The 24,055-nt window shown below is 46.6% G+C and overlaps 1 protein-coding gene across 3 annotated transcripts in view; it reads right to left on the bottom strand.

Moving 5' to 3' along the window:
- Positions 1-304: 304 nt before the first annotated feature.
- PLXNA2 (plexin A2) overlaps positions 305-24,055 on the bottom strand; it is a 318,604-nt gene continuing 294,853 nt past the window's right edge. For all 3 annotated transcript variants that reach the window (XM_075122021.1, XM_048826414.2, XM_048826415.2), the window contains exons 23-32: positions 22,876-22,942; positions 21,556-21,702; positions 19,726-19,885; positions 18,933-19,036; positions 12,527-12,626; positions 9,755-9,945; positions 8,923-9,092; positions 5,011-5,223; positions 2,933-3,083; positions 305-1,532 (exon numbers count right to left, since the gene is read on the bottom strand). In XM_075122021.1, coding sequence (XP_074978122.1) covers positions 1,437-1,532; positions 2,933-3,083; positions 5,011-5,223; positions 8,923-9,092; positions 9,755-9,945; positions 12,527-12,626; positions 18,933-19,036; positions 19,726-19,885; positions 21,556-21,702; positions 22,876-22,942 — 1,399 coding nt within the window. In that variant the 3' untranslated portion in view covers positions 305-1,436. The remainder of the gene's footprint in view (positions 1,533-2,932; positions 3,084-5,010; positions 5,224-8,922; positions 9,093-9,754; positions 9,946-12,526; positions 12,627-18,932; positions 19,037-19,725; positions 19,886-21,555; positions 21,703-22,875; positions 22,943-24,055) is intronic.

The following is a 24,055-nucleotide window of genomic DNA, read 5'->3' as shown; positions in this document are numbered from 1 at the left end:
GTTCGAAACTGAACCTAACAATGAGATACAGAGACAAAGACGACAATGTTGGCCGGCACTTGGAGTGCGTCGTTTTGGACTTTCTCTCGCCTTGAGTAAAGATTCTCCCTCTCCCCAACAGGAATAAAAGTCCCTATGCTTTACCTTCGGGTGACCTTGCATGTGCCAAGGGAAAAATGTAATTGGAGCCTGTCCTGATCTTATGCGTAAGTATGAGCGTGTCTCAAACAGAAAAGCAATAAATATGTTATCTCACTATGTCTGCGCTTTTCAAGTATCACTTGCTGTAAACATTGTTTTTAGCTTTTGTTTTTTTTTTTTTACTACAAGAAATTACATCGTGGCTGGAACAAAACAACATGAGTCAGCTAACAGCCCAAGCAGCTGAGTCAGTCTCAGCCCAGCTCTGCTTGACTGTGCAAGATCAGCCGTTGGTTTTGCTTAAACTGCACCTGCAGAAACCTACAGTGCACCAATTTCAGTTTAAACTGTACGTGACTTCCTTAGGTTCAAATGCCACGAAGGGCAGAACATTCTTCAGGAACACGAGTGAAGCAAACAAAAATACCACAGAATCTTTACACCTGGGTGGAGCTGTGTGTTGAAATGGAATGGAAATAAAAGAGAAAAATGTTTAAAATCAGACCCACCATCATTCAACAGTAAGTGGGATTTAAAAAATATATATATAATATATATATATTGACACTATATAAATACATAGATAAAGCTGGATTTCAAGACAAACAGGTTAGATGATCTGATGGTTCTGTAATTCAGGTAAAGTTCTTTCTGGTGCCACTGGATTTATTTCCAGCTAAACTATTATCTTCCTTTGTGTAAAAAGGTTTGGTGCAAACTTGTGCTCATATTTTTTAAAAGTTCCCAGGAACAGGAATAATTTAATTTTCCAATTTTTCGGATTAGCATAGGAGTCTATTCGCAGAATGTCTGAGCCACACACCACAGGAAACTGATGAGTAAGAGAGAGAGAGAATTTGGAACTGAATTTTGTTGGCGGAATTATCTGTGTGGCCACTGTGGTTGCTTTAATTTTTTTCTTTCCCTCTTTTTTTAAACCCTTTAAATACAGTTTTCATTATTTCCTAATATATATCAAATTATTTTCATGCAAAGTAGCAGTCACGGAGGCATCCAGACTTCTCAGGTTCCTTCCTTCCACACATATGACTTGAAGAATTACTCCAGCTTGATCCTATTTTGCTTTGAGATGCACTGTCCTTCTTGCTGTCCTTTCAAACTGGAATCTAAATGATTTTGAACTTACTATCTGGGCCAATCCCTGCTTCCCCCAGAGGATGTTTCAGTATTTCTATGGGTCCAGTACCTTCCTTGCTTGTTCATACTCTTCATTCCCAAGAGCCTTTGTAGTAACTAGTTCCTTCTCCTGGTCCTAGGAGCACCATCTCCTTTCTTCAGCTCTCAATAGACATGGCACAGATAAGCTGTTCTACTTTGTATGCCAAGCGCTGCCTGCGCGCCTGCTCGTCCTGCTCGAGAGCCCCGATGATCTGGTGCAAAACAAACATGATTCATGTAAACATCCCAGAAAGGAGAGAAAAAGAAAGAAGGGGCGGGGGAGGGGAATAAATAAAGAGAGAGAGAAAAATACTCAGAGATGGACTCCAAGGGTTAATGATGACATGCAGGAAAGATACTTAGGATGGGTCCAGTGTACTGAACTCCCTTCCCTGGGCAACATGGCAGTAGTGGTTTGTGAAGCTGGTAAAACAGAAGTACTTGGGGCAGGCTAGGTTAATGCCGCTGGTCCAGTACAGGTCTGGCAAGCCTTGCCCAGGAGTTGGGAGGGCCACCTACGGCTTATGGGTCACTCCCCAATCTGAATGCTCTCCACACTTGGAAGGCTGAGGCTGGCCTGTTGCTGTCAGTCCCTCCTCTTAGCTTTGTTCCTTCAAAGAAACTTAACTAACCAAGACAAACAAAGCACTGAGTGCTCTTCTATTCCCAGCCATGCTGATTTATTTGTTGGACTGTTTGCTGCATACTAGACCATCACACTGCAATCATTCCCGTGCTCTTGTGCCTTTGACTCTGCATTGCCAGTCTCATTTAGCATGAAAGTTATGAGATTTTAGTCCCTAATCGGAAGATGGCTGTGGCATTGTATCATAAATGCAGACATGCAATTAAATGACAAAAATCTTCCTTTTAATGGATGTAATTGCAAAACAGGTTCTTCTCACAATGAAAATGAAGGGGTGGAACAGATGGCGAGAACTTGGTTTCAAGTGATGCATGCATTAAAGGAGCCCATGCTGCCAGCTTTGCTGTGACACAAAGTTTGTGCCATACTAGAAGTTCCCTGAGGACACTGGGATTTGTGAGGGGGTTCGCTGGGGCAGGACGATTTTTCCCTGCATTTAGAAATGGGCTGCACTGAGGGTGCACCCAGGATCAGGAATTCAGAGCTGCCCACACAATGCTTCAAGGGGTTGGTTCTGATGGGATGTGCTGCACCGGGAGCTCTGGAGACTAAAGCCGCCTATTGATGCACAGCACAGATACAGCATTGATAGCAGCAGTGAAAGCTTCAACCATGCTGCCCCACCAACCAGCTCTGAGTGGGGGAATTGGCCTCCAGGCCCCATTCAGTCTTTGGCCTCCCTTCTGAGACTGCCAGCCAGGAAGCCAACTGTGCTATGTGGAGAAGCCTAACCATGCCAGGAACAGGACTGGGGCTAACCACCTGTCCAGGGTGACTTTCAGTCACTACCAAGCCAGAGTGGAACTGAACTGCCGACCTAGAGGTGAAAGGTTCCATATCTCACTTACACCCAGAGCCGCCTCCCAACAGACTCTATCTGTCTAAGGTGACTTGGTGGCAGGATTGCCATGTATCCTGTGGCCCGGGGGTGGGGGCATGGCCTCACAAGGGATGGGGCCTGCTCACCTCTTCACTGTACTTGCTGACGTAAGAGTAGATCTCATTGAGTGCGCTCAGCATGTTGAACTCAATGGCATGTAGGCGCGACTGCTCCGCGAGGTAGGCATTCATATCCTGGTCACTGATGGCTGGGAGCTTTGCAATGTCTGCATAATACCTGGGGAATGAAAGGTGAGAGACAAATGAAAAACATATTGGCAAGGAAGGGCCCCGTGTGCGCAGCAGGGATGCCAAAGCCTCCTGAATGTAAAACTCCAAGAGTTCAGTCTCAGCTAGCATTCATTGCCCAGAACGGGGGTCTGCAGTTCTATCTGGCCTTTGTGAACTCTGCAAGGTGCCAGCAAGGCCTCTCCTCCCGATTGCTCCTAACCAAGCAGGAGCCACAGCAAATCTGGCCCTGTGCATATCAAAGGAAACATTTTACCCCACACTGAAATGCAGCAACTTCTGGGGTCCTGAGAACAGAGAAGCTTTATGACTTTGCACAGTAATATTATGTAATCTTCATCCAAAAACTACACTGAAGCTTAGTGGAGAAACTGAGGGATACCACCTTATCCAGTGAAACTACAGGGGGGATTTGTGTGAGGGAGACGACAATGATCTGAATTGCAATCTGGGTCAGGCACCAAGGCTAAGACTCCAAGAAAGTGCTAGGGGATCTTTAATGGTTGAGGTCTCCGTTGCACATCTAATCTGAAAGTCAGCACCGGCCATAGCAGCATGCGTGTTTGAACTGTACTGTTCGCTCTCTCCCTTTCAACCATCCTACCATGTTTGCTCGTGAACCTGCCAACTGGGAGGCAGACTGGATCACTCGTCATTCATTGTCAGCATAAAACTAGCGAGGAAACCTCTCGTTTTAGGTTATTACTGCTCACTACATTCCTCTGATAGGTGGTCAAAAACCAGCAAGACTATAGGTGACACACCCATCCAACAAGAACACAAGAACAGCTGTATTGGATCAGACCAATGGTCCAGCTAGCCCAGAGTTCTGTCTTCCGACAGCAGTCATGCCAGGTGCTTCAGAGGGAATGAATAGAAGCATCTGCCAGAACCACCTCATTGTCCTCCTGCAAATGCTCCTCTGCCATGAGACCTACACAACACCTGACAGTGCTCAGAAGGCTGGTGTACTGTGACTGCTGCTTACCATACTGACCAGCACCGCCTCCCTGTGCTGCCCTTGTCTGTCTGTTGTATTCATCCCGTCCCCTCATCTTATATTTAGGCTGGAAGCTTTTTGGGACTGGGACCATCTTTTTGTTGTGTTTGTACAGCGCCTAGTGCAGTGGGGTCCTGGTTCATGATTGGGGCTTGGCAATAATGATGCTTAGCATTGATTCGGAGGAAGAACGTCACCAGCATCATGTCATCTTCCATCCAAGAGCTCATCGGCTCAAATGCCGTTTAGACCATGGAATCAGGCTATGTTATGCTATGGCTGCAGATCCAGCAATGCACATGTAATGCTGACAAACCCCAGCAGGTGGGATTGAACCTGGGACCTCTGGAGCTAAATGCATGTGCTAAAAGCCACATGCCTCTTAGCTAAGGCTGCAGCAGACTCATTAATCTCTAGATGGTCTAGGTGCCAGTACAGCGGGACAAAGCCCTAGGCGTCAACTTCCTCTATTCCCGGGGGTGCTCGACACCCCACTCCATCCCAGGCCCACCCCCACTCCACCCCTTCCTCCAAGCCCTCACCCCTGCCCCACCTCTTCCCACCCCCTCCCCTGAGCACGCCCCATCCCCGCTCCTCCCCCTCCCTCCCTGTGCCTCCTGCATGCCTCCGAACAGCTGTTCCGCAGCGGGTGGTAGGTGCTGGGAGGGAGGAAGGAGTTGACCAGCAGGGCTACCGGCAGGCAGGAGGCGCCAGGGGGAGGGGCAGAACTTGGCTGCTGGTGGGTGCTGATTTTTTTTCCATGGGTGCTCCAGGGCCGGAGCACCCATGGAGTCAGTGCCTGTGGACAGAGTGCCACACCAAGCAGGCATGGGTTACATACACACTACAATGGTTGACCAGGTGGTGCAATGAGACAGCCACTGCTGCTCCTGACTATGCTCCCACGCTGACCTACCTTTCTACCCAGCTCTTGTAGCTGGGGATATCCTTGGCATAGAGCAATTTGTTGGAGGGGGAGTCCTTGCCCAAGCGGTGTTCTGAGGTGGAACAGGAGTCCATGAAAGTCTGGGCAACGACAGAGAGGCAGGCGTCTGTGATGCTGCCCTTGTGGATATCGAACACAAACTGGGGGTTTTTGATTACGTTCACCCAGAACCGGAGAGGGAGGCTGCAGGAAAACAAAGGAATAAAAATAAGTCACAAACCCTCGAGACAGGAGGGTATCTTTCTTACCCATGTATTTCAGGTCCTGCAATGATCTGCTCAGGGCTGTGCCCCTTCTAAGCACTAAGTGGCAGTAATGGGCCCACACAGTCCGCAATGGTACCCTAAGCAGAGCTGAGCCCATCTCATTACCAAATCCGGTCCAGGCTAGTGACTACTTTTCTTCTCTGATTTTCCAGCCACCCCTTGGCCCAGCCCCTGCTGACCCTGCCCACTCTGGAGTGGCTGCCATTTGACTTGGACTTGTACCACATCACGTGGCAGCCGGACAGGCCAGGGTGCTGAAGCCAAGTGGACTGCAGGAACCGTACTGTAAGGCAGAGAGGAATGATAGGGAAAAAAACCCAGAAAACGACCCTATAATCATGTAAAGCTACGCTGCTGTCTTTTTTCTGTGCTTATCTGTCCTTTCTACTTTGTTTATGGATAGAAAGAAAGACTCTGTGTTTTGTTTGGCTAATACAGAAGTCCAGGGAAGGCTACCCTCCTAACCCTAGACGGGAGGGGAACCCTTTTTCCCTAACAGGAAGCTCTCCATTTTAGTAGAGCCCCCAGCATTTGCCAGTATTGGGTGCTGGGGTTTATGAGGAGGTCCAGGGCAGTCTGTTAGTCAGTGCTGTATCTCAGCGTCCTTTAGAGCGAAGGTCTGTGGCACTGAGCTGGTGAGGATATAGGGGTGCTACTGGAGTCCCCACTAACAATCCACTGCAGTGAGCAGAATCGAGGGCCTGTTCCCAGCCCATCACCCTGGAAGGAGCACATCAGGTATCTCTGCCTTCCCCCCCTGCCCCCAAATCCTGGGCCTTGGTAATCAAAGGAGAATTATTCTTCCCTTTTCCTTTGGATCTGTAGCAGGATCAAAAACCAGCTGCTGCTTTCTGTTAGCTTTCAAGTCCCAGCTCTCCCTCGCTAGCCAGCTAGCTACAACCAAGGCTTCAGCCTTAACCCTTGGAGCACTGCAGACAAGTTGCTCAATGCCATCGCAGAGCAGAGTCTCTTGTCAACTGCCTCAACCCTCCACTTGCTCCCAATCGCTGCTCTCTGTATGAGGGCCCTGAACTGCTTCCATGCTGACCAGCTCTCCGGCTACTTCCCAGACCCCCCTCAGTCGCCTAAACTGCCTTCCTTCTTCCACCTATTCTTAACACCTGCCTTCCCCAACATCTCACCCTGCACCCTTCCCAGCTCTCCTGCTACTTCTAACAGGTGACCTGAGTCTACAACCCCAGTTACTAAAGTCTCATAGTTTCCAGCTGGACTCCCCCAGGAGATCTAATGTGGTCTGAGACTTAACCCTTTCCTTTTTCAAAGGAGCTAGGCCTGGAGCATAGGGCTAGAACTCCTGAGTTATACTCTCATCCCTAACGCTGACCCAGTTAATATCTGGGACAAGCCACTTCCCCTCTCAGTGCCTCTATTCCTCTGTCTGACAATGCTCGGCTCTCTCCTAGGGGCATAGCAAGCATTCACGAATGTTTGGAGAGTGCTATGGAAACGTAAAGACATAGTGAAGGCTCAATGTAATGATTAGTTTGAAAACTAGAATTTACACCTCTGCCCTGACTCCTCCTTTGTTCCCATATGCAAAGCTGTACAATGGCTGGGTCCCCATCAGCAGCCAGAACCCATGTGGTTTGATGGCTGTGGTAGAAAAATCTTTGTTGTTCGACACCATTTCCCTTTATAGCTTTAAGAACTGTCATTTTATTCAGGATTCAAACATTTTATCCTAATAGCTCCTTCTTCTAAAGCTTTCACTAAATTGTTTTTAGCTTCCCACAGCCTTAGCGGGGAATCCGGTTTTTGCACACATGATGATTAGAGGCTTTTTAAACCATGAGGGACTGGTGGAAAAAAAATAAAAAGTCTTCAGGGGGCTACCATTTGTTATGGATTCCCCACACCCCAGGTAAATTTCTAACCCACGGAGCTTTTAATCCTAAAATAACAGCAAAGGCAAAGATATAATAGCTCCAATTGTTTTGAGAACATTGAGTCCAAGCTGAAGTTTGTGTCAATTGCACACAGTTTAAGTGTGAGCTCCACTCATCTGCTCTCTCCTCCCTTCTCCACGGCTCCCGAAGCATTTGGGAAGGAGCAGCTACTAACTGAACTGTCACCTCTGAGCATTAGCAGGCATTCCCCTTTTGATAATTTCATACACCTAAAGTATGGCTGTTAACTACCTGCCTGTATACAACCCAGCCATTTCCAAAATCGCCTCTTCTCATTATTGGAGGGCAGGGGCAGTCTCGGGGCTAAAGAACTGGACTGCGATGCAAGATACCTTTGTTCAATTCCCAGCTTTGCCACAGTTCCTTTGTCTGTCTTGTCTATATAGACTGTAAGCTCTTTGGGGAAGGAGCTATATTTTATTGTGCACACAGAGGCCTCTGGGAACTACTGGAGTACAAACAACAATTAATAATTCCTACCCCTGGAATGAAAGGAGGGGTCTAGAATTTACACCCAAAACCACATTTGTCTGAGTGGTGATGTGAAAAAGGTTTGTAGGAGTGGTATTAGTTTATCCTATAATAACCCCTAAATAATTTAACAGGCAGTTTCCTGGATGCTTCATACTTAGAAAAATAACCAGATTTTAACAGATTAAAGTTGTAAATGAAAAGGCAAGGAACACTTTGCTTAATTCTCAGTGCCAATTTAGCTCTTTGTTGCACTGTCAATAACCTGTAGCTTCTCTGAGGTCTGAGATCAACAGCGGGAGCTGGTGCACAGGTCAGGACTGAGATGCACTGGCAGAGCTGTCTGTGTGGTGGGGGTTCCTGATTTGAATCACAACAGGTCAGAATTGAAGTACATTGTCACAGCAGCAAGGAGGTCCCATAATTGGGACAGCACAGGTACTGGAGGTTTGGGTCGAAGAGTATGAGCAAAGCTTTGTGTCAGGGGTGCTTCCTTCCATTATATCTGAAGGCAGCCAGAATGTGACAATCACCCCCAAGCACAAAAAATGCAGAAGTTCACTGAAAAGAAAAAGAACAAGCTTTGTGACTCCCAGAGAGAAGGAAAGGGGCAGAGATTTGCACAAAGGTGTGTATGCCGGCATCTTCCGTAACAATGAAAGAAGGGATCTATGCAGTGATGAGCTGGAGCCTGTTCACACCGGTTTGCGCGAACCGGTTGTTAAATTTAGAAGCCGGTTTAGAACCGGTTGTTAAAGAGTTGGGCAAACTCTGGCCCGCAGGACCGTCCTGTCCGGCCCACCTGAGCTCCTGGCTGCGGAGGCTCCCCTTGAGAATCCCTTTTTACTCTCCCGGCAGCACTCCAGGCCTTTGGCGGCACTTCGGCAGCGGGTCCTTCACTCATGCCCGGTCTTCGGTGGCACTTCGGCGGCGGGTCCCTCAGTGCCGCCAAAGACCCGGAGCGAGTGAAGGACGTACTGCCGAAGACCCGGAGTGACTGAAGGAACCGGTTCTTCAGATTTTGGCAGCTCATCACTGGAGTTATGGCAGCATCAGGTTTATTCGGTGAAGCACATGTGCACTCCGAGCTGCCTCCAATTACACAGACTACGTCCCTCCTCCTCCCGCTCCAAGCCCCAGCCCCAGGAGTCCATTCTTTTCCAGGTTGTGGATAATTGCTCAACAGTCGGGTCCACCCCCACTCCCCATGCTCTTACCAATTGCTCTTCCAGGTGTGCCTCACATCTGTGTCGTGGATGCCGTGCTTATCTGCTTGCTCATCCAGGAAATCGAACATGTATTTTATGGCCAGTGGGAGCGCGCTGCCTCGGTGCACAGTACTGAACAAGGTCTCGAACAAGTCATCCACGAATTTCTGCAGCGTACCCTAATGGGAGCAGCAACCAACGGGGTGATGGGAGGGATATATGCACACTCGGCTAAACAGCAACAGCAGGAGGGGACACCAGATGGTGACACAGGCTATGCACAGCTCCAGAAAGGTATAGGTATAGACCCTATAGGAATACGTAAGGTATATGTAACCTTATAGGAATGGGCTGGCTGAACTTCTGAGGCACATTGGTTTTATTCTTAATGTTAAGCACCTTTTCTTTTGCTTCTGAAATGCAATCTGTGCTATAACCATTGCTGAGGGCACTACAAAAGGATTGCAGATACCCGAGGCTGAGGAGATGGGTAAAGACAGACATTTACAGACATGGTGGCTTTCTTTCAATTTTTAGTGGCATGTAGTGCTAGTGAAAGGATGGAGCATCTAGAAGTTTAGGAGCGATTGCCAGGAAACCAGGGGTCTATTTCTGGCTCTGCCATTGAATTGTTCCGTAACTCCAGGCACACGTACCCTCTCTGCACCCCCGCTCCCCCTGTGTAAATGGGGATAATGTCCAATTCACAGACAGGTCGCAAAGCTGCATTCATGGACACTGAAGGCTTGAGACAGGGGCTGAGCACTGTGTCTTTGCAGACCTATTTATACATTTTCCAGCCAGACTGCATAGGTGATAGTTCCAGGTGCATAGTGATTACCTTTGTAGCTAGAAGTCTAGTCAGGTAGATCTCAGACACCATCTTACTGCCCCGGTCGCCCTCCTTCTGGTCTCCATGGTCATGGTTTTTGACTAGATGCCAGACTTTCACTCCGCTCTCCAGGTCAGGGGTGATCATGGGTGCTCTGGAGCGGAGGCTGTCTGGGCTGCCTGTGTACCGGAACGTTGAATCTGAAAAGAAGGGAAGAGAAGCCGGTGATGTCCAAAGGAAGCAGCTTCTAACACTTCTCTGTCTCTCCTTAGTAGACCCCCCCTTCACTGGATTATTTGCAGAGCAATTAGATATAATACATTGCAGACACCATTAAAAAAGCAGCATTTGCCACACGTGGCCACACAGGAAAGGGTGTGAGGGGCAGGACTTCGTCTCCGGTGAGGAAGGATTTAACTCCAGTTGAGCAGCCCCTTGTCCAGGGGAAAGGGTAGGAGAGTGGCTATTTGAGAGAGGGAGGTGGAAGGCTGCCTTTATGATAATCAGATTGGGCACCCGGGGCTGAACAAACCTTTGCTTTCTTGTTATAAGTACTAACTACATCTGCTGGGTCATCATTCCAACAGCTTGCACTGGTGGTGATGTTGCCTTCTAGGCAAGGACACAGAAGCCTGGTGGTATCTCAGATACCACTGGGAGTAGGTAACTATGTCCATGTGATGACTTTGTGAGGGGTACACTTTTGAATACTTTTTCATGACATCATACCTTTAAAATCTGGCAAGTTTATTTTATACATATTCCTCAAGGTGACGGTGTCATTTCAGAGAACTTGAGCAGCTCAGACTCTCTTATTATATTTTAAAACACCATTTACTCTATCCTCCTCCCTGTATCCCCCGCCCCACCTGATCCAGTCCAGGTCCATGTATGTGTGTGAAATAAGAAAAATGAAATGAAACAGAGACTGCACAACACAAGGGAGTACTTGGGGAGTGTCAGTAACAACATGTGGATAGCACACAACTCTTCCCTACAGTCATCTGTTCCTGCCACAGAGCTCCGTGAGCCCTTTATTCTCATTCAGATTCTGGGACTCTTCCTAATTGGTTAACCTGATTTACTCACACGCAGTCCCATTCAAAGCACAGCCATTACTCACATGCTTAATGTTAGGCACGTGCATGAGTGTTTGCAGGATCAAGGCCTTAATGTCAGCTCTCTGTAAGTCTGATTGCAGCTGCCCAGCACAATCCAAACAGGGCAGAAGCTGTGTTATTTTTAAAACAAGTGATGTGGTTAAAATGTAACAAAAGATCAAATTAAGAAGTGACTGAATTAAACAGCAGACCAATGACGGGTTGTATCTGCAGTGTGTGCTTGTATCTTTTTGGCTCCTGTGCAGGCAGGGTTGGGGAGGGGAGGAACGTTAGAACGGCTATACTGGGTCAAACCAAAGGTCATCTAGTCCAATATCCTGTCTTCCGACAGTGGCCAATGCCACTGCTTCCCTGCAGAAGCCCTGATCACAACCCTTCCTGGCGAGCTGGAACAGATTCCTCTTTGGAGCGTGGCAAAAGTGCTCCCCTAATCATCCCACTCACTGCAGAGTGATACGAGGTGCTTCAGTTCCCCAAGGAAATGTATTATCCTGGTTCCACCCACACACTATCCATTGAGCCTGTGGCCTGGGGCAGAACATTCTGGTGAGACTATCAGACCAGCACACACACTCTCTCTCTCTCTCAAATACTTGCTTTGCTGTGGCCAACTCAGCCTCCCAAGTCTCCACTCGCCTTTCCCAGTACCAGAAAGAGTTAAGGAGATCAGCGCAGGGAAATATAACAGTTATTACAAAAGTTGCTAAAGTTTCATCCCTGATTAATACGCAGAAAAATATGAATATTCCAGCCAATTTAATTAAGGCACGGGGGAGAAAGGAGGGGGAAAGGCTGGGAAGCATCTAGTAATTCTATTTTTAAACATGCGTTGTACTGATGCATAATATGGAAAGTAAATCTGCATCTTCATTTGCATTTTGTCTGCACAATTAGAATTATTAATATTAACGTGAGCAAAGATCATGCATACTTGTAGTTGACAAATGCTCTTGCACCTGATGGTGATGAACAAGCATTGGCATTACTTCCCCCATCTGGGTCCCCTCCCCACTCCACCTGAAGAACAAACGGAACTAAGAACTCTGACTTGGACTGATTTTTATAGGTGGCAAACAACCCCTGCTATGGTGCACAGAGCCACAATACTGTTCTGCTAGCTGGAGGGTCTCACACCATTCAGATGGCTCTGCAGAACTCTTCCATGATGGTACCTGGAATAAAGATTTTGAGAGCCAGGAAACTGGGAAAGGAGGTGGGTCTGTCAGGAGAGCTATCTTTGGCTAAACAGTTTGTAGAACGAAAGAGCTGAAAAAACCTTTGTGCCAGGGACTTCTCCACCATCCTTTATGAAGGTGTATTATTATTACTGTGTATACAATGCTATAAATATGCACCTGGCATCTAACAGGCTCAATTATTCAGACTGTAAACTCTTTAGGGCATTGTCTGTAAAATGCCTACCCATACTGCTATGCAAATAATAACTAACATTCCCAATTCCCATGTGTGTAAAATCTTGCATGCTGAGTTAAGAATACTCTCACTTGTTGATTGGAACTAAGCAAAATGACGAGCTGAGACCAAAAAGCTTGTTCCACTAATGATTCCAGGCTGGAGTCTAAAGAGGAGTCTAGCAATGGAAAAGTCGGGTCGCTGCCTATGAGCCCTTATATCCCCAGCACTTAACCCTGCTTCTTACCGTATCTACTAATGGAGGTTCGAGATATGCTGGCAGAGGCGGGAATGTTATAAGAGGAGGTCTGTTTAGGAACGAGAGCCACCACAGAGCGGTCTGACACCTGGTAAGGCAAAGAGACAGAAGAAAGCAGGTGAGTGAGCTTAGAACACCAGGAGGTGGTGATACCACCTTTGGAATGTAGAACAGTGCCTGCTAAGTAGCAGACACTGAAGGCTGAAAGTTTTAGAATCCAGACTTTGCAGGGAGCTAACAAAATAACACCTTGTTCAAGAGGACAAGGGGAAAAAAACCGAATCCCACTAGCCTGCTCTGTTTTCTTAACACAAGAGAGACACCCCTCTTTATCTTGTTGAGTCCTCTGCTGGATTCAAGCCCTTGAAGGAAAGGGATGATAAATGAAGACATATTGAAGACATTTTTGGTCATTTTGATTTAAGATTACATTTTATCCAATAAAATGGAGAATCTCAAGAATTGTTGCGATCCAATTAAAGTCGTAACGCAAAGGGAATAAAACAGCTATAATAATGTTATGGACCATAAAACACTCTTATTAAACCATTTTTTTTATTTTAACCATTTTTATGAACTTTAAAAGTTTGATTTACAGCTGAACAAGTCATAAAACTATCTTTCAGAATCTTAAATTGTCGGTCCCTCTATTACACCAAAAAAGGATTAAACGCTGGAAACTCAAACTATAAATGAACATTAGTGCTAACGAGATTCTGTTATAGCAAGTTTTAGTGGCAGCATTTAATTTTACCCTCCCTATAAATCTAATAGTCATTGGAAGTTTTTAACTTATCTTCATTAATTAAGAATCTACAGATTTCAATTTAACAGACCTTAGCATTTTTTAAATTCTGAACTGAGAACCTTATGATGCAGGATGGCAGGGGAATAGGAAAGTGAACCCTACAGTATCTTCAGGTTGATGTGCTTTCTAGGGCTTAGCCAGTGATTTCCCTGAGGAGCGTGATGGGTTACACAAAGAAAACATCCCCTCCTTACCCCAAATTATCTGTCCCCTAGGTCTAAATACCCAATTTGCCAGCCAGGGTGCATTATTCCATAAATCTGGATACTGGTCTGAGTAGGTGCTGCCCTGGAGAACTTATTAAGGACTCCTCTTCTTCTTATGCAGTGACACCCACTAATCTATCATCTCTCCACCAATCACTCTGGAACTTCTCTCTTCATGCTGGTCTTGCTCTGACCAGGCGGCATATCGGATTCTCTCTCTTGGATGGGTAAAATGAGCTCCTTACTCTTCCTCCTAAACCCCTCTCCCCACTTCCATTTTCCTGCACTATTCTTCACACCACCTCCCTCCCTGTCAGCCTCACCATCTTGCACACTCATCTTTGACTCCCCACTCCCTGCATACATCCAGGCTCTTGCCACATCTTGCCACTTGGCTCTCCACGCCATACTGAAAATCTGACCCTTTGATTCTGTCCCTGCAGCCAAAACACACACCTGGGCCCTGGTCAACCCCTCGTCCCTTATGGGCTCCCCTACACCTTTATCTCTTCCGTCCACTCTGTCCAAAATGCAGCGGCTAAAATGACCTTCATCACTCAATCAGCCCGTCATTCCCTCCTTTGAAGATCACCAGTGGCAGCCTAATACAAGTCTAAGCTTCATTCTCTGCAAGCTCCTGCACGAGCTCTGTTCGAGCCTCCTCTTGGATGCACTCCTCCTCCACATTCTAACCCCTCCTAAAGACTCCCTGTTTTTGCAAGGTCTAGAGACTTTAGACCTACGCTGATTGTCACATTAGAGGAGACGCAAGCAGCATGGCTTAGACAACAACTTAGATTATAAGCTCTTTGGGGCGGATTGTATTTGTTGTTCTGTGTTTGTACAGCGGCTAGCACAATGGAGCCCTGATCCATGACTGGAGGCCTGTAGGTGTTACTGCCATACAAACGACAACCCCAGTGCAAGGGGGTGCAATACTGCCTGATGAGACAGAAACCCAAGCTTCTGACCACACGTGGTCACTATGGAACCGTGAGCACCCTCCCTGAATATAGGTGGAGTCACAGTGATATTGAGGTCGAACTCCAACTGGGATGATTACATTCCACCTCCCTAAATTCCCCCTGCAGTTTCATACTGAAGGTAGTTTGAATAACTACTGCCAGTGCAAAATAGCTGGCACATTCCACCTTAGCTTCAGGAAAATGAGCTCTAATGTATAATGATCTGTAAAGTGCTTTGGGATCCTTCAGGATGAAAGAAGTGATATAAATGTCAGTTATTATTATTATTAATAATAATAATACGGCTTCATGTTACACCCAGCAAAAATGAAATATTTCTATTTGACTAAGTACAACACTTCACACCTCTGTTATTTCCCCTCTTCTCCCCCCGTTCCTCCCTCACTTCTCCCAATTTATTAAGTCACTGGAAGCAACGATCAAGTGGTGATATTATTTTCTTAGGCTGTTATTAGCTGCCACTTTGGTTTAATTTCACAAAAGTGAAATCTAAGCATTCCAGTGCAAGGAATACAAAGGAAGCTCTGGATTTTCACACAAAGAAGCAATAATTTCCAGGCTGCTGTGGTTGGATACGGTTTCATCAGAGCTGTAGTTAACTAGGAGAGAAGTATTAAAAATTCCACACATATAGAGGGAGCACTCTTGCCCTCTGAAGCTTGGGCAGAATGACTCGTCAGCTAAAAAGCACCAGTGTACAAATTAGAATCAGATGTAACATACTTTCCTTTCCCATTCTGCCCTGCTGCCACCACACTCCTATAGAACCCTGGAAACACATGAGAAATTGGCTGACTTTTTTTTTTTTTTTTTTACAACTTTACAAATATTCTGGTTCTTCCACTGGCTTGAAACATGCTATGTGAAACCCCTTTAAAAATAATGGTAAAAAACAGAGTGGGGAGAACAACAGACAAGATATCCAGCAAATACCTTCTTTACTGACATGGCCTGGCAAGGATACCAGAGCAGCTAATGAGCTCCAGCTTTGGACATTCCGTAGCCAAACCACTATAGGTGTCCGAATCTCATCTTCCATATGCATTTTCCCTGGCTGTTGCTAATTTTTCATTTAAAAAATAGTCTTCTAATCTCTCAGCCCTTCCAGCCTCCCAGTGAGTGATGTCTCTTCATGGTTTGCTGCCTCCAAGTTAACCCTGCACAAGCCATTGTAAATCACTTGATGTTAAACTCCGAGTGCTTCATTTGTCTTGGGTAAATATGTGTGAGCATATCCTACAGAGTTTAACAGGGATAGATAGGGTTCTACAGAAATGTTGTAGGATTCTACAGAAATTCTTCTAAAAGCCCTAGAGAATTTAACAGACCTTTTCTACAGGTATTTTTAAGCCAGCATACAGAATTCAGCAGCAGGGATACAGCTCGCTATTCAATTCTATAACACATAATAATTCTATAACATTATTCAAAAATAATCTATAGAAAGCTGATCATTTCCTATTAAATTCTATTTGATTTTTCCATACAGGGGATGCTTGTGAAAACCAGATTAATGATTTAATGGGTAGACAAAGACAATCAGCTGATTATGATGTAGGTGGGACGTTATCATAAAAAAACCCAGAAAAAAATATATCTTGCCTTGAAGAGCTGATGAAGAAATGTGGGATTAAGAGAAAGACTTGGAATTAAATCATCCAGCTAATAATAAATGATTGCTGATACTGTCCAAAAAACTAGAACCTGCAGCTGAACCACCTTAAAGCATGATCATACTAAGCAGGAGTAAGGCTGGATTAGTTCTTGGATGGGAGACCTCCACAGAATACAGTACTTAGAAGCTGCAGGAATTGTGTCAATTGTGTTGGCAATTCACCGATCCTTTTGATTCAGTGTCCCAGTATAGAGGTAAGGGGCTTGTCGTTCAGCTAACACTTCCAGCATGTCCTAGTACTCAGGAGATTGGGTTTCTACCCCTACCTCTGCTTCAGTTTCCCCATCTGTAAAATGGGGATAAAAACAGTGACCTTCCTTGTAAAGTGCTTTGAGATCTACTCATGAAAAGTGTTATACAAGAGATAGGCATTATTATTTAAAGCAAGATTCTGACCACTCATGGGTCCTGAAGATGCCATGGCACTTCTGCCAGAGTCAAGGTGTTAGCTCTGCTATCTTAGCCAAATTACAAGGCCACACAAAGAGTCAGTGGCAGAGGCAAAATGCTCAGTCTACTAGCCAATGCTGCCTCTTAAAAAGAGCACAAAGGAGCATCACATGCAACATATTTGCAGCATGACGTGCACAGCAGAAACAGCAAATGCTGCTGCAGACATCAACTGCACATCTCCCCACACAGCACACTGCATCTTCAGATCTCAGCGTAACATTGCTTCACCCACAGGAAAGAACAGGTTGAACATTTCAGAACCATACAAACGTCTGATATGAAAGGCAGGGTGGCTTTGTGGAGGTAGCTCTTATTTTCACTAGAAATGGGCCGGGACAACCCTTTGGGAAAGTTCGGATCTGACCTTTGTGGCTTGGGCCCATTATTATGATTTTTTAAAAATCAAACTGGTTCTCCCCTCCCTACTTGCCTGCTGATCACAAGTTCCCTCGCTCCTCCCCACCTTCTCTGATTAATCCCTTCTTTTGCGCTCACACTGTCTTGGTGCACATCTATACCGGAGCTGGGGGTGTAACTTCTAGCTTCTGTAAACACTCTCATACTGGCTTTGATTGAGCTGTGGTGTTAAAAATAGCAGTATAGGTGCAATGATGTAGGTGGCAGGCTGAGCTAGCTACCCTGAGTACAATCCCATCTGAGACCCGAGGCACATACTCTGGCATCTAGCCCATCCTGCTGCAGCTACATGGCTATTTTTAGCACACTAGTTCAATCAAAGTGAGCACATGGACCTCAGGATACATGGCCCAAGCCCATCCTGAATTGTGCTTGCCAACTTAAAAGCCAGCTGTGGTGGTTGTATCTGTGATGTGGACACCAATCTGCTAGGAACTGAGCTAAGACCCATGAAACTCATTTCAAAGAGAGGCCACTGAATAGCCACGAGATAAGTCACCTTTAACAAACAAGCAAAGTAAAAAGGGAAAGGTTTCTGTTCAAAAGGCAACTGGCTAGTACCTCATGGAAAGATCTGCTTCTCTTGAGAAACCATTCTGCTCAGAAAGAGAAGTATCCTCGTACTACACGCCAACCTCCTTTCTTCTAGTGACTAATTAGGAGGGTTACTCCAAGGTACATTGAAGCTACAGGAAGGCTATGGACAGGTCCATTGGGGTACAATACAGAGCGCTGGGTTTCAAGAACAATGCCTCTACTAACTGGAAATCAGTTTCACGGGTGGTTGGATACAGTTACACTCCAGCACATTCCAGCATGTGGTGGACAGATGGACCTGGCTGAGTACGTACCTTTATCTCTCTCTCTGACCTACCATAATTAACACTTTCTAGCTGCTCAAGTCTCACCCAAGGCAGGCTGTGCTTGGCTGGTGTCATTAGCCTAACAGCAGTCAGAGACGGAAAGAAGCTTGTAGGTCATCTGATCCATCCTGGTCACTGTGGAATGCAGCATCTCCTATAGCATTCTGACCAGTCTAGTTTCAAATGACCCCAGTGAAGGGGCTCCTGATGCTTCTCTTGGGAGACTCATTCCAGAGCTTAACACATTCCACCACTTCTCGATTAAGAAACATTTCCCAGTGTTCAGGTTTATGTTTACAGTGCTTGGGGCGATATTCCCTTAACTGGCGGCACACTCCTCTGTGACTGCCTTTAATTTTGAAGCCATGCGATTGCTGCGCAGGACACAGGGTGATGGCGACGTCCCCTTGTTCCTAAAAAACTAGTTGCCTTTGTTATCCCCTGAACGAGAACGGAGAATCAACATGTAGGAGGATTGAGAGTGAGAAACTGGAAGAGACAAGTCGTCCATGTATCTCGGTGCTCCGCCTCACTGGATCAGGCGGCTAATCTGCCCCCATGGTGCCTGGTGGCCTATCGACGATGCTTCAGAGACAGAAACCCCTCTCCCTTCCTATACTGCCCTCCCCTTTCTCTCACTTAGGCTTCCATTTCCAGGCCTAGGTCTCTGACATGATAGCCCCCTGCAGCCCCCACATCTTTAACAGTGACAGTGCAGCCCTCTCTCTGCATACCCAGTCTATCTGGTGAGAGAGGCTGGCATTTTTAATTTAGTCAATTTTCAACTCTGCTCGTTTCTGTAAGATGTGCGTCAGGGATGCTTTCTTGTCTAATGCATGAGCACACCGAACCATTCTGGTTTATCATAAGAACGTGACCTCCCTGTCTGTCTTGTTAGACGAGACGCCGAGGAATTAAATTTCTGCTTTTCTTTCCCTTCCGCTTGGCTGCTTTCTGGGAGCTCTGCGTCAGGGATGGTTTCTTACCTGATAATGCATCAGGGTGTTTAACCGCTTCCAGTCGCCCTCAATCTTGGTGGTGATGTCTTCATCCTGCAGGACCACGCGAGCTATCCGGCCCTGGCGCCACTCTGCAGGGAAGGCAAGAGCAAGCAGACATGATGGTCAGGGATGAAAAGACACCTGCCTCTTCTGTCCACATCCGTCTCATGAGAGATGAGTATGAGAGATGAGTCTCTCAGAGGCCAAGCTCCCAGGAAGGGGTGTTCAACAAAAGGGCTGACTTCTGCTCTTGATTATTCCTGTGAAGCCCTAGGGAAGTCAATGTGGGTTGCTTCCTTGCATCTAAGAGCAGAATTTTCCCCAGGGTGGGGGAATGTAATTAGATTTTGGGGTGTTGATCTGAACCACGGGTCCCCTCCAACACTACTGTCAATACATGGCTGTGGAGGTGGCTTGTGTAAAAAGCTGAAGGTGGTCTGAGGTGTCAGTCACTTGCTCACTGGGCAATTGCTCCACGAAGACAGCTTTCTGGGGGACATTAACAGGGTCTGCAGAGTGCAATGGCTAAGACAGGTCAAGAGTCTGACCCAGTGTTGTGTCCTGCAGAAACAGCATCTCCGAGGGGTGTAGTGTGTGTTTGTGGGGGAGGTAAGGATACAGCAAGTGTGCACAAAGCGAGCCATCCTGGCTCTAGCCAATGCGATCAGCTTCCTGAACATTACAAATCTCTCTGAGAACTACCCCAATACTGGCTACTTCTCTAACTCTCCCCCCGCCACCTCCCCGCCCACTTCTCACAGGGCAGGGTTGCTCTTACCCAAGTCCATGTCGACAGCCCTTGGCCTTTGGGAATAGGGGACATTTTTGTACACTGCATCCAAAATCTTCTCTTTGACCTGAGTGATGGTGTCGCAGTTCAGCACCTTCACGGGGATCTCTGGGCTGTTCTCGTTATCGGGGTTCACACAGTTCAGGATCTAGAGAGGGAGAAGACCCATACGGCTCTCAAAAGGGCTTCAGAGAAACATCCAGCATAACAGTGATAACGTTCATCATGGGTCAGAGACACTTAACGCTGAATTCCCCTGAAAAGCCAGTCTCTGCATTGATATCACAGCTGTTGTATCTAGAGTCTCCTTGGGAAACTCATTAAACTAAGAGTGTTGGATCATATTAAAAAAGTTCTGTATTAAAATCACAAATGAGTTTGATTCCCCATAGTTCAAATTCCAGGGTATTCACTAATTAAGAGGTCTCTTGGTTTTTGGTACTGTTTCTCTCCCTCTATGTGTGAAACTTGCAAGCTGCTAATTGTGTTAGTACATTCTAAGACAGAGTCTGTTCTCAAAGCAATTCTTTGTAACAACAACCACTCACACAGAGAGAGGCTCAAAACAATACTCTGTAACAACAGAAACAGCACCCAGAGACTCTCCGCCCTTTTGTTGTATTAATCTTGCTTTGTTAACAATTGTGATTAAAATAGAGATAGAGGATGTATGTGGATGGATGCTTGGTGTGGATAATAACTGAATGAGCAGGGAGGTGCCAGCCTAAGAATCCAGTGTCCATTGGCTGAAGAAGGCGTCAAGTGGAAATAACCAGAGGACCCCCAGAGGGCAGATTGGAATCCACCCAACAGCCTCAAGAATGGGTGAACCAAAGAACAAGATAACATCTGGCAGCACGGAGCCGTCAAAGGAATGTGCCATCTGCTGATTGATTCAGCAACAGCATGATGAAGCAATTCCCATAGACTGGCATAGGAAGAAATTCCTATAAAAAGGGACTCTAGACAGTGAGAACTTTGGGGTCTGATTCTGCAAACCAACTTCCAGGAGCATCAGATGAGCATCTGACAAGGCCCTGCTTCCTCCTCATGTCCAGGCCACCTGGCCAGTGGCTTGGCATGAGCAACTCTAAGGCTGGTAACTATGATGATAACCTTGCAGAACCTGTGTGTGTGTGTGTATGAATGAATGTGTGAATAAATATGAAATTGAATGGAATGTTATAGCTATAACTAACTGCTTACTATGATTCTTTCTGTATTCACAATAAATGTGGCATTTTGCCTTTTCCCCTTTAATAAGATCCTGCTGGTTTTTATTTTATTGGTATAACAAGAGCTTCAGGGTGTCCCCTGGAGTTATGTTTTGGGGAGGGCAAGGGCATGGGGAGCTATAGATAGATTTAAAAAAGGATGACAAGGGTCTGTGATGCCACATGTAAACCCTGATTTTCCAAAAACTTTAGCAGCCCGGGCTGTTTGCACACAATCTGCACAAGCAAGTTAGGTACATACTTAATTTGCACATGGCCCTGGCACCCTGAGGTTTTGAAAATCGGGCCATAACATTACATGCACTTACGTCCCACAGATTATTGCACACGCAACGCTTGTGGTCCACAATGTTGGAGTATGGGTTGAGCCAGCTGAGAATTTGGGCCATAAAATTGTGCACTTCTTGCTTGTGCTTTCGATGAAGGACCAATTCTGACATGACGCAGCTAGTTCTACCCTGGGGCATCAGGGCTGCATATATCCTGCCCTTCCTGTACAGCTTCTTTTAACTTACAGGAAGTCACTTACAGCTGGAGATGACGCGTACAGTTCAAAGCTGGGTCCCACGGACAGCCAACTCACCAATGTTTTGTACTCAATTTGCTGCCGGATCAGCTTGTCCTCACTCAGAGAATAGCGTGCCTCCCCTGTGATGGCATCGATAGGGCCCTTCTCCATCTGCTGCTTGATGGCACAGTACAACATGAAGAGCGGCTCCCCAGCGCACTCCTGTTCGACAAGACACACAGCAAAACAAAATCTAGGTGAAGGTGCCTCTTTGGCAGGGCCTTATCCTAATACATATGCTTAACTTTAAGCAGATGCACGGTCCCACTGGCTGAATCTTAACAACCAAAGTAAGTGTTTGCAGGTCTGTGGCCCAAAGCAGCACTTGGAGAGGAAAGCCAATGCCAAGGGGCCATTACTCAATGTGGGCATCATCCGTGGCTTGCCTCCCCAGGGCTGGAGAGAAGGAATCTGAGGGTATGTCTACATTACAGCTGCTACAGTGGCACAGCTATGGTGCTGCAACTATGCCACTGTAGTGACATAGTGTAGACTCTTCCTATGTCGCTGGAAGGGGTTTTTCTGTCCACGTAGCGAATCCACCTCTCCAAGATGGCAGACGTCTTCTGTCAACTTAGCTGCCTCTATACTGGGGGGTTAGGTCGACCTAACTACGGCGCTCAGGGTGTAAAATTTTTCACAGTCCTGAATGATGTAGGGAGAGGAGTTGTTTGGGGGTACTCCAGAGGGTACAGCTAGATGAAATGGGATTACACAGAGCAAGGAAAGTTACACTGAACAGTAAGGTGGGCACATTCCCCATTAGAGAGATCCAACAGGCTGTGCACAGTGCTTCAGGGAAGCGGTAGAAGCTCCAGGACCTGGGTTATTTTACATTACGCTGAACAAAGCAGTCAAGAGTTTACTGTAGGGAACTACACTTTACTGGGTGGGGCATGGACTAGATGACACAGGCAGGTCTTTTTCTGAGGTGTGAAAGCCTCCTATGTGTCAGGGCTCACTGACGGATGGCAACGGTACTCTGTTCCTTCAGCTGAATGGAGACAGGGAGGCATGCACCAGGCATGCTTCCTTGCAGGCTTGTCATCCATACAACATTTCAGATGTGCAACATGCAACCTCAGGGTTGAACAAAGCCAAGCACGGAGATGGTTAGCTGAGACTCAGCTAATTTAACTACAGCTCCAAATGCACAGAACACAGGTCTTATTTCCAGATCTCTGCTCTGCTATTGTCTCCCCCTTACTTTGGGTCTTGTCGGGCATTTTAAAGGCTGGAGTCACCCACTAGGTCTTGGGCAGGAGGAGAGCTGGGGAAGCGTAAGGAGAATGGGTAAAGGAGGAAGAGGATCTCTCCACTCAGTCTCCCCCTCACCTTTAAGAATTTATGGAGGAGGAAGGCAAACCAGTTAGTCAACATCTTCTCAGCCACAGACTCGGTCCTAGAAAAAGACAAGAGGACATTTCATCATGTCTATTTAAAAAAACTCAAAACAAACGACTGCCCTTCACACCAGTGACCCCGCATCTCAATAGTGCGGGAGAGTTGGAAAGTTGAAAACCAACTATGGACAAAAGCAAAACCAACTGCTTGGCCTAGTCTCACCCTCTCAAACTGAGTGAGGTATCACAAGTTACAGACTCACAGCATCCCTTAGCAGGTAGGGCTGCACTTTTCCCACAGGCCTTTGGCCATGTGACCATCTTCTGATCACCATCTCTGAGTGAACAGTGCACATCTGGAGCACAAATTCAAAACAGCATTAAGACTCTGCACTGGAGGATCTGGTATCATGGTCCCTCAGCCCTGCCCCCTCCCACATTTAGCTGACAAGTGTATGTAGATTGTTCAGGAACAGAAAGGAATAAAGACCAGCTGACAGCCCGTCATGAGCCACTCTGACAGGGATGCCTGGTGGCACTTTAACTCCTTGCACGTGGTGCAAATTATACCCTATGGCTCAGTAAATCACTGGAATTTGCAGTGGTTGCTGGCAATCAGGGACAGCAGAGTGACAATGGCAAGGGAAATTGCAGCTTTCTCCGCAGCCCCACCCAGCATTCTCTCCCCACATTGTGCCCAAGATTATCTCTAATTTAAATACAATGGCTCCTAATGATAGTTTTTAATGCTGGCTCTGCAGGATTGCTGGTCTCTCTTTAAAGAAACACTGTTCCTTTTCTTGGAAGTGGGGAAATGCTTTTGAAAGCAGCACTGGACAGGTGACAGGACGAGGGGCCCCCTCATCTATGAGACCCTGAACTGTGCTGCCAATGTGTTCAAACTCGGCTGTCAGGCAGGCTTCCAAGAAGTGGCTGTTGCTAGCATGGCTCTAGATCAGTGGACAAGGATGTTTCTTTTGTTGCCAGCTGTGCTAGCTGAGAATGTGTTGTAAATGAATCCCCGTCCTCGGGGCCCAGTGCTCTGTGCACTAGGGCTTTTCTGATCCTGCCCGGCACTACTCTCAGGCTGCCCTTAGTGCTTGGGATTAGCCCCAATTTCAGCGATCGGGTAACAGCAACTGCTGGGCCTGAAACAAACTAGCAGCTGCCCT

The sequence above is a fragment of the Caretta caretta genome, chromosome 21 (assembly GCF_965140235.1).
Source record: "Caretta caretta isolate rCarCar2 chromosome 21, rCarCar1.hap1, whole genome shotgun sequence".
NCBI lineage: Eukaryota > Metazoa > Chordata > Testudines > Cheloniidae > Caretta > Caretta caretta.
This window is presented reverse-complemented; position numbering and strand designations above follow the sequence as displayed.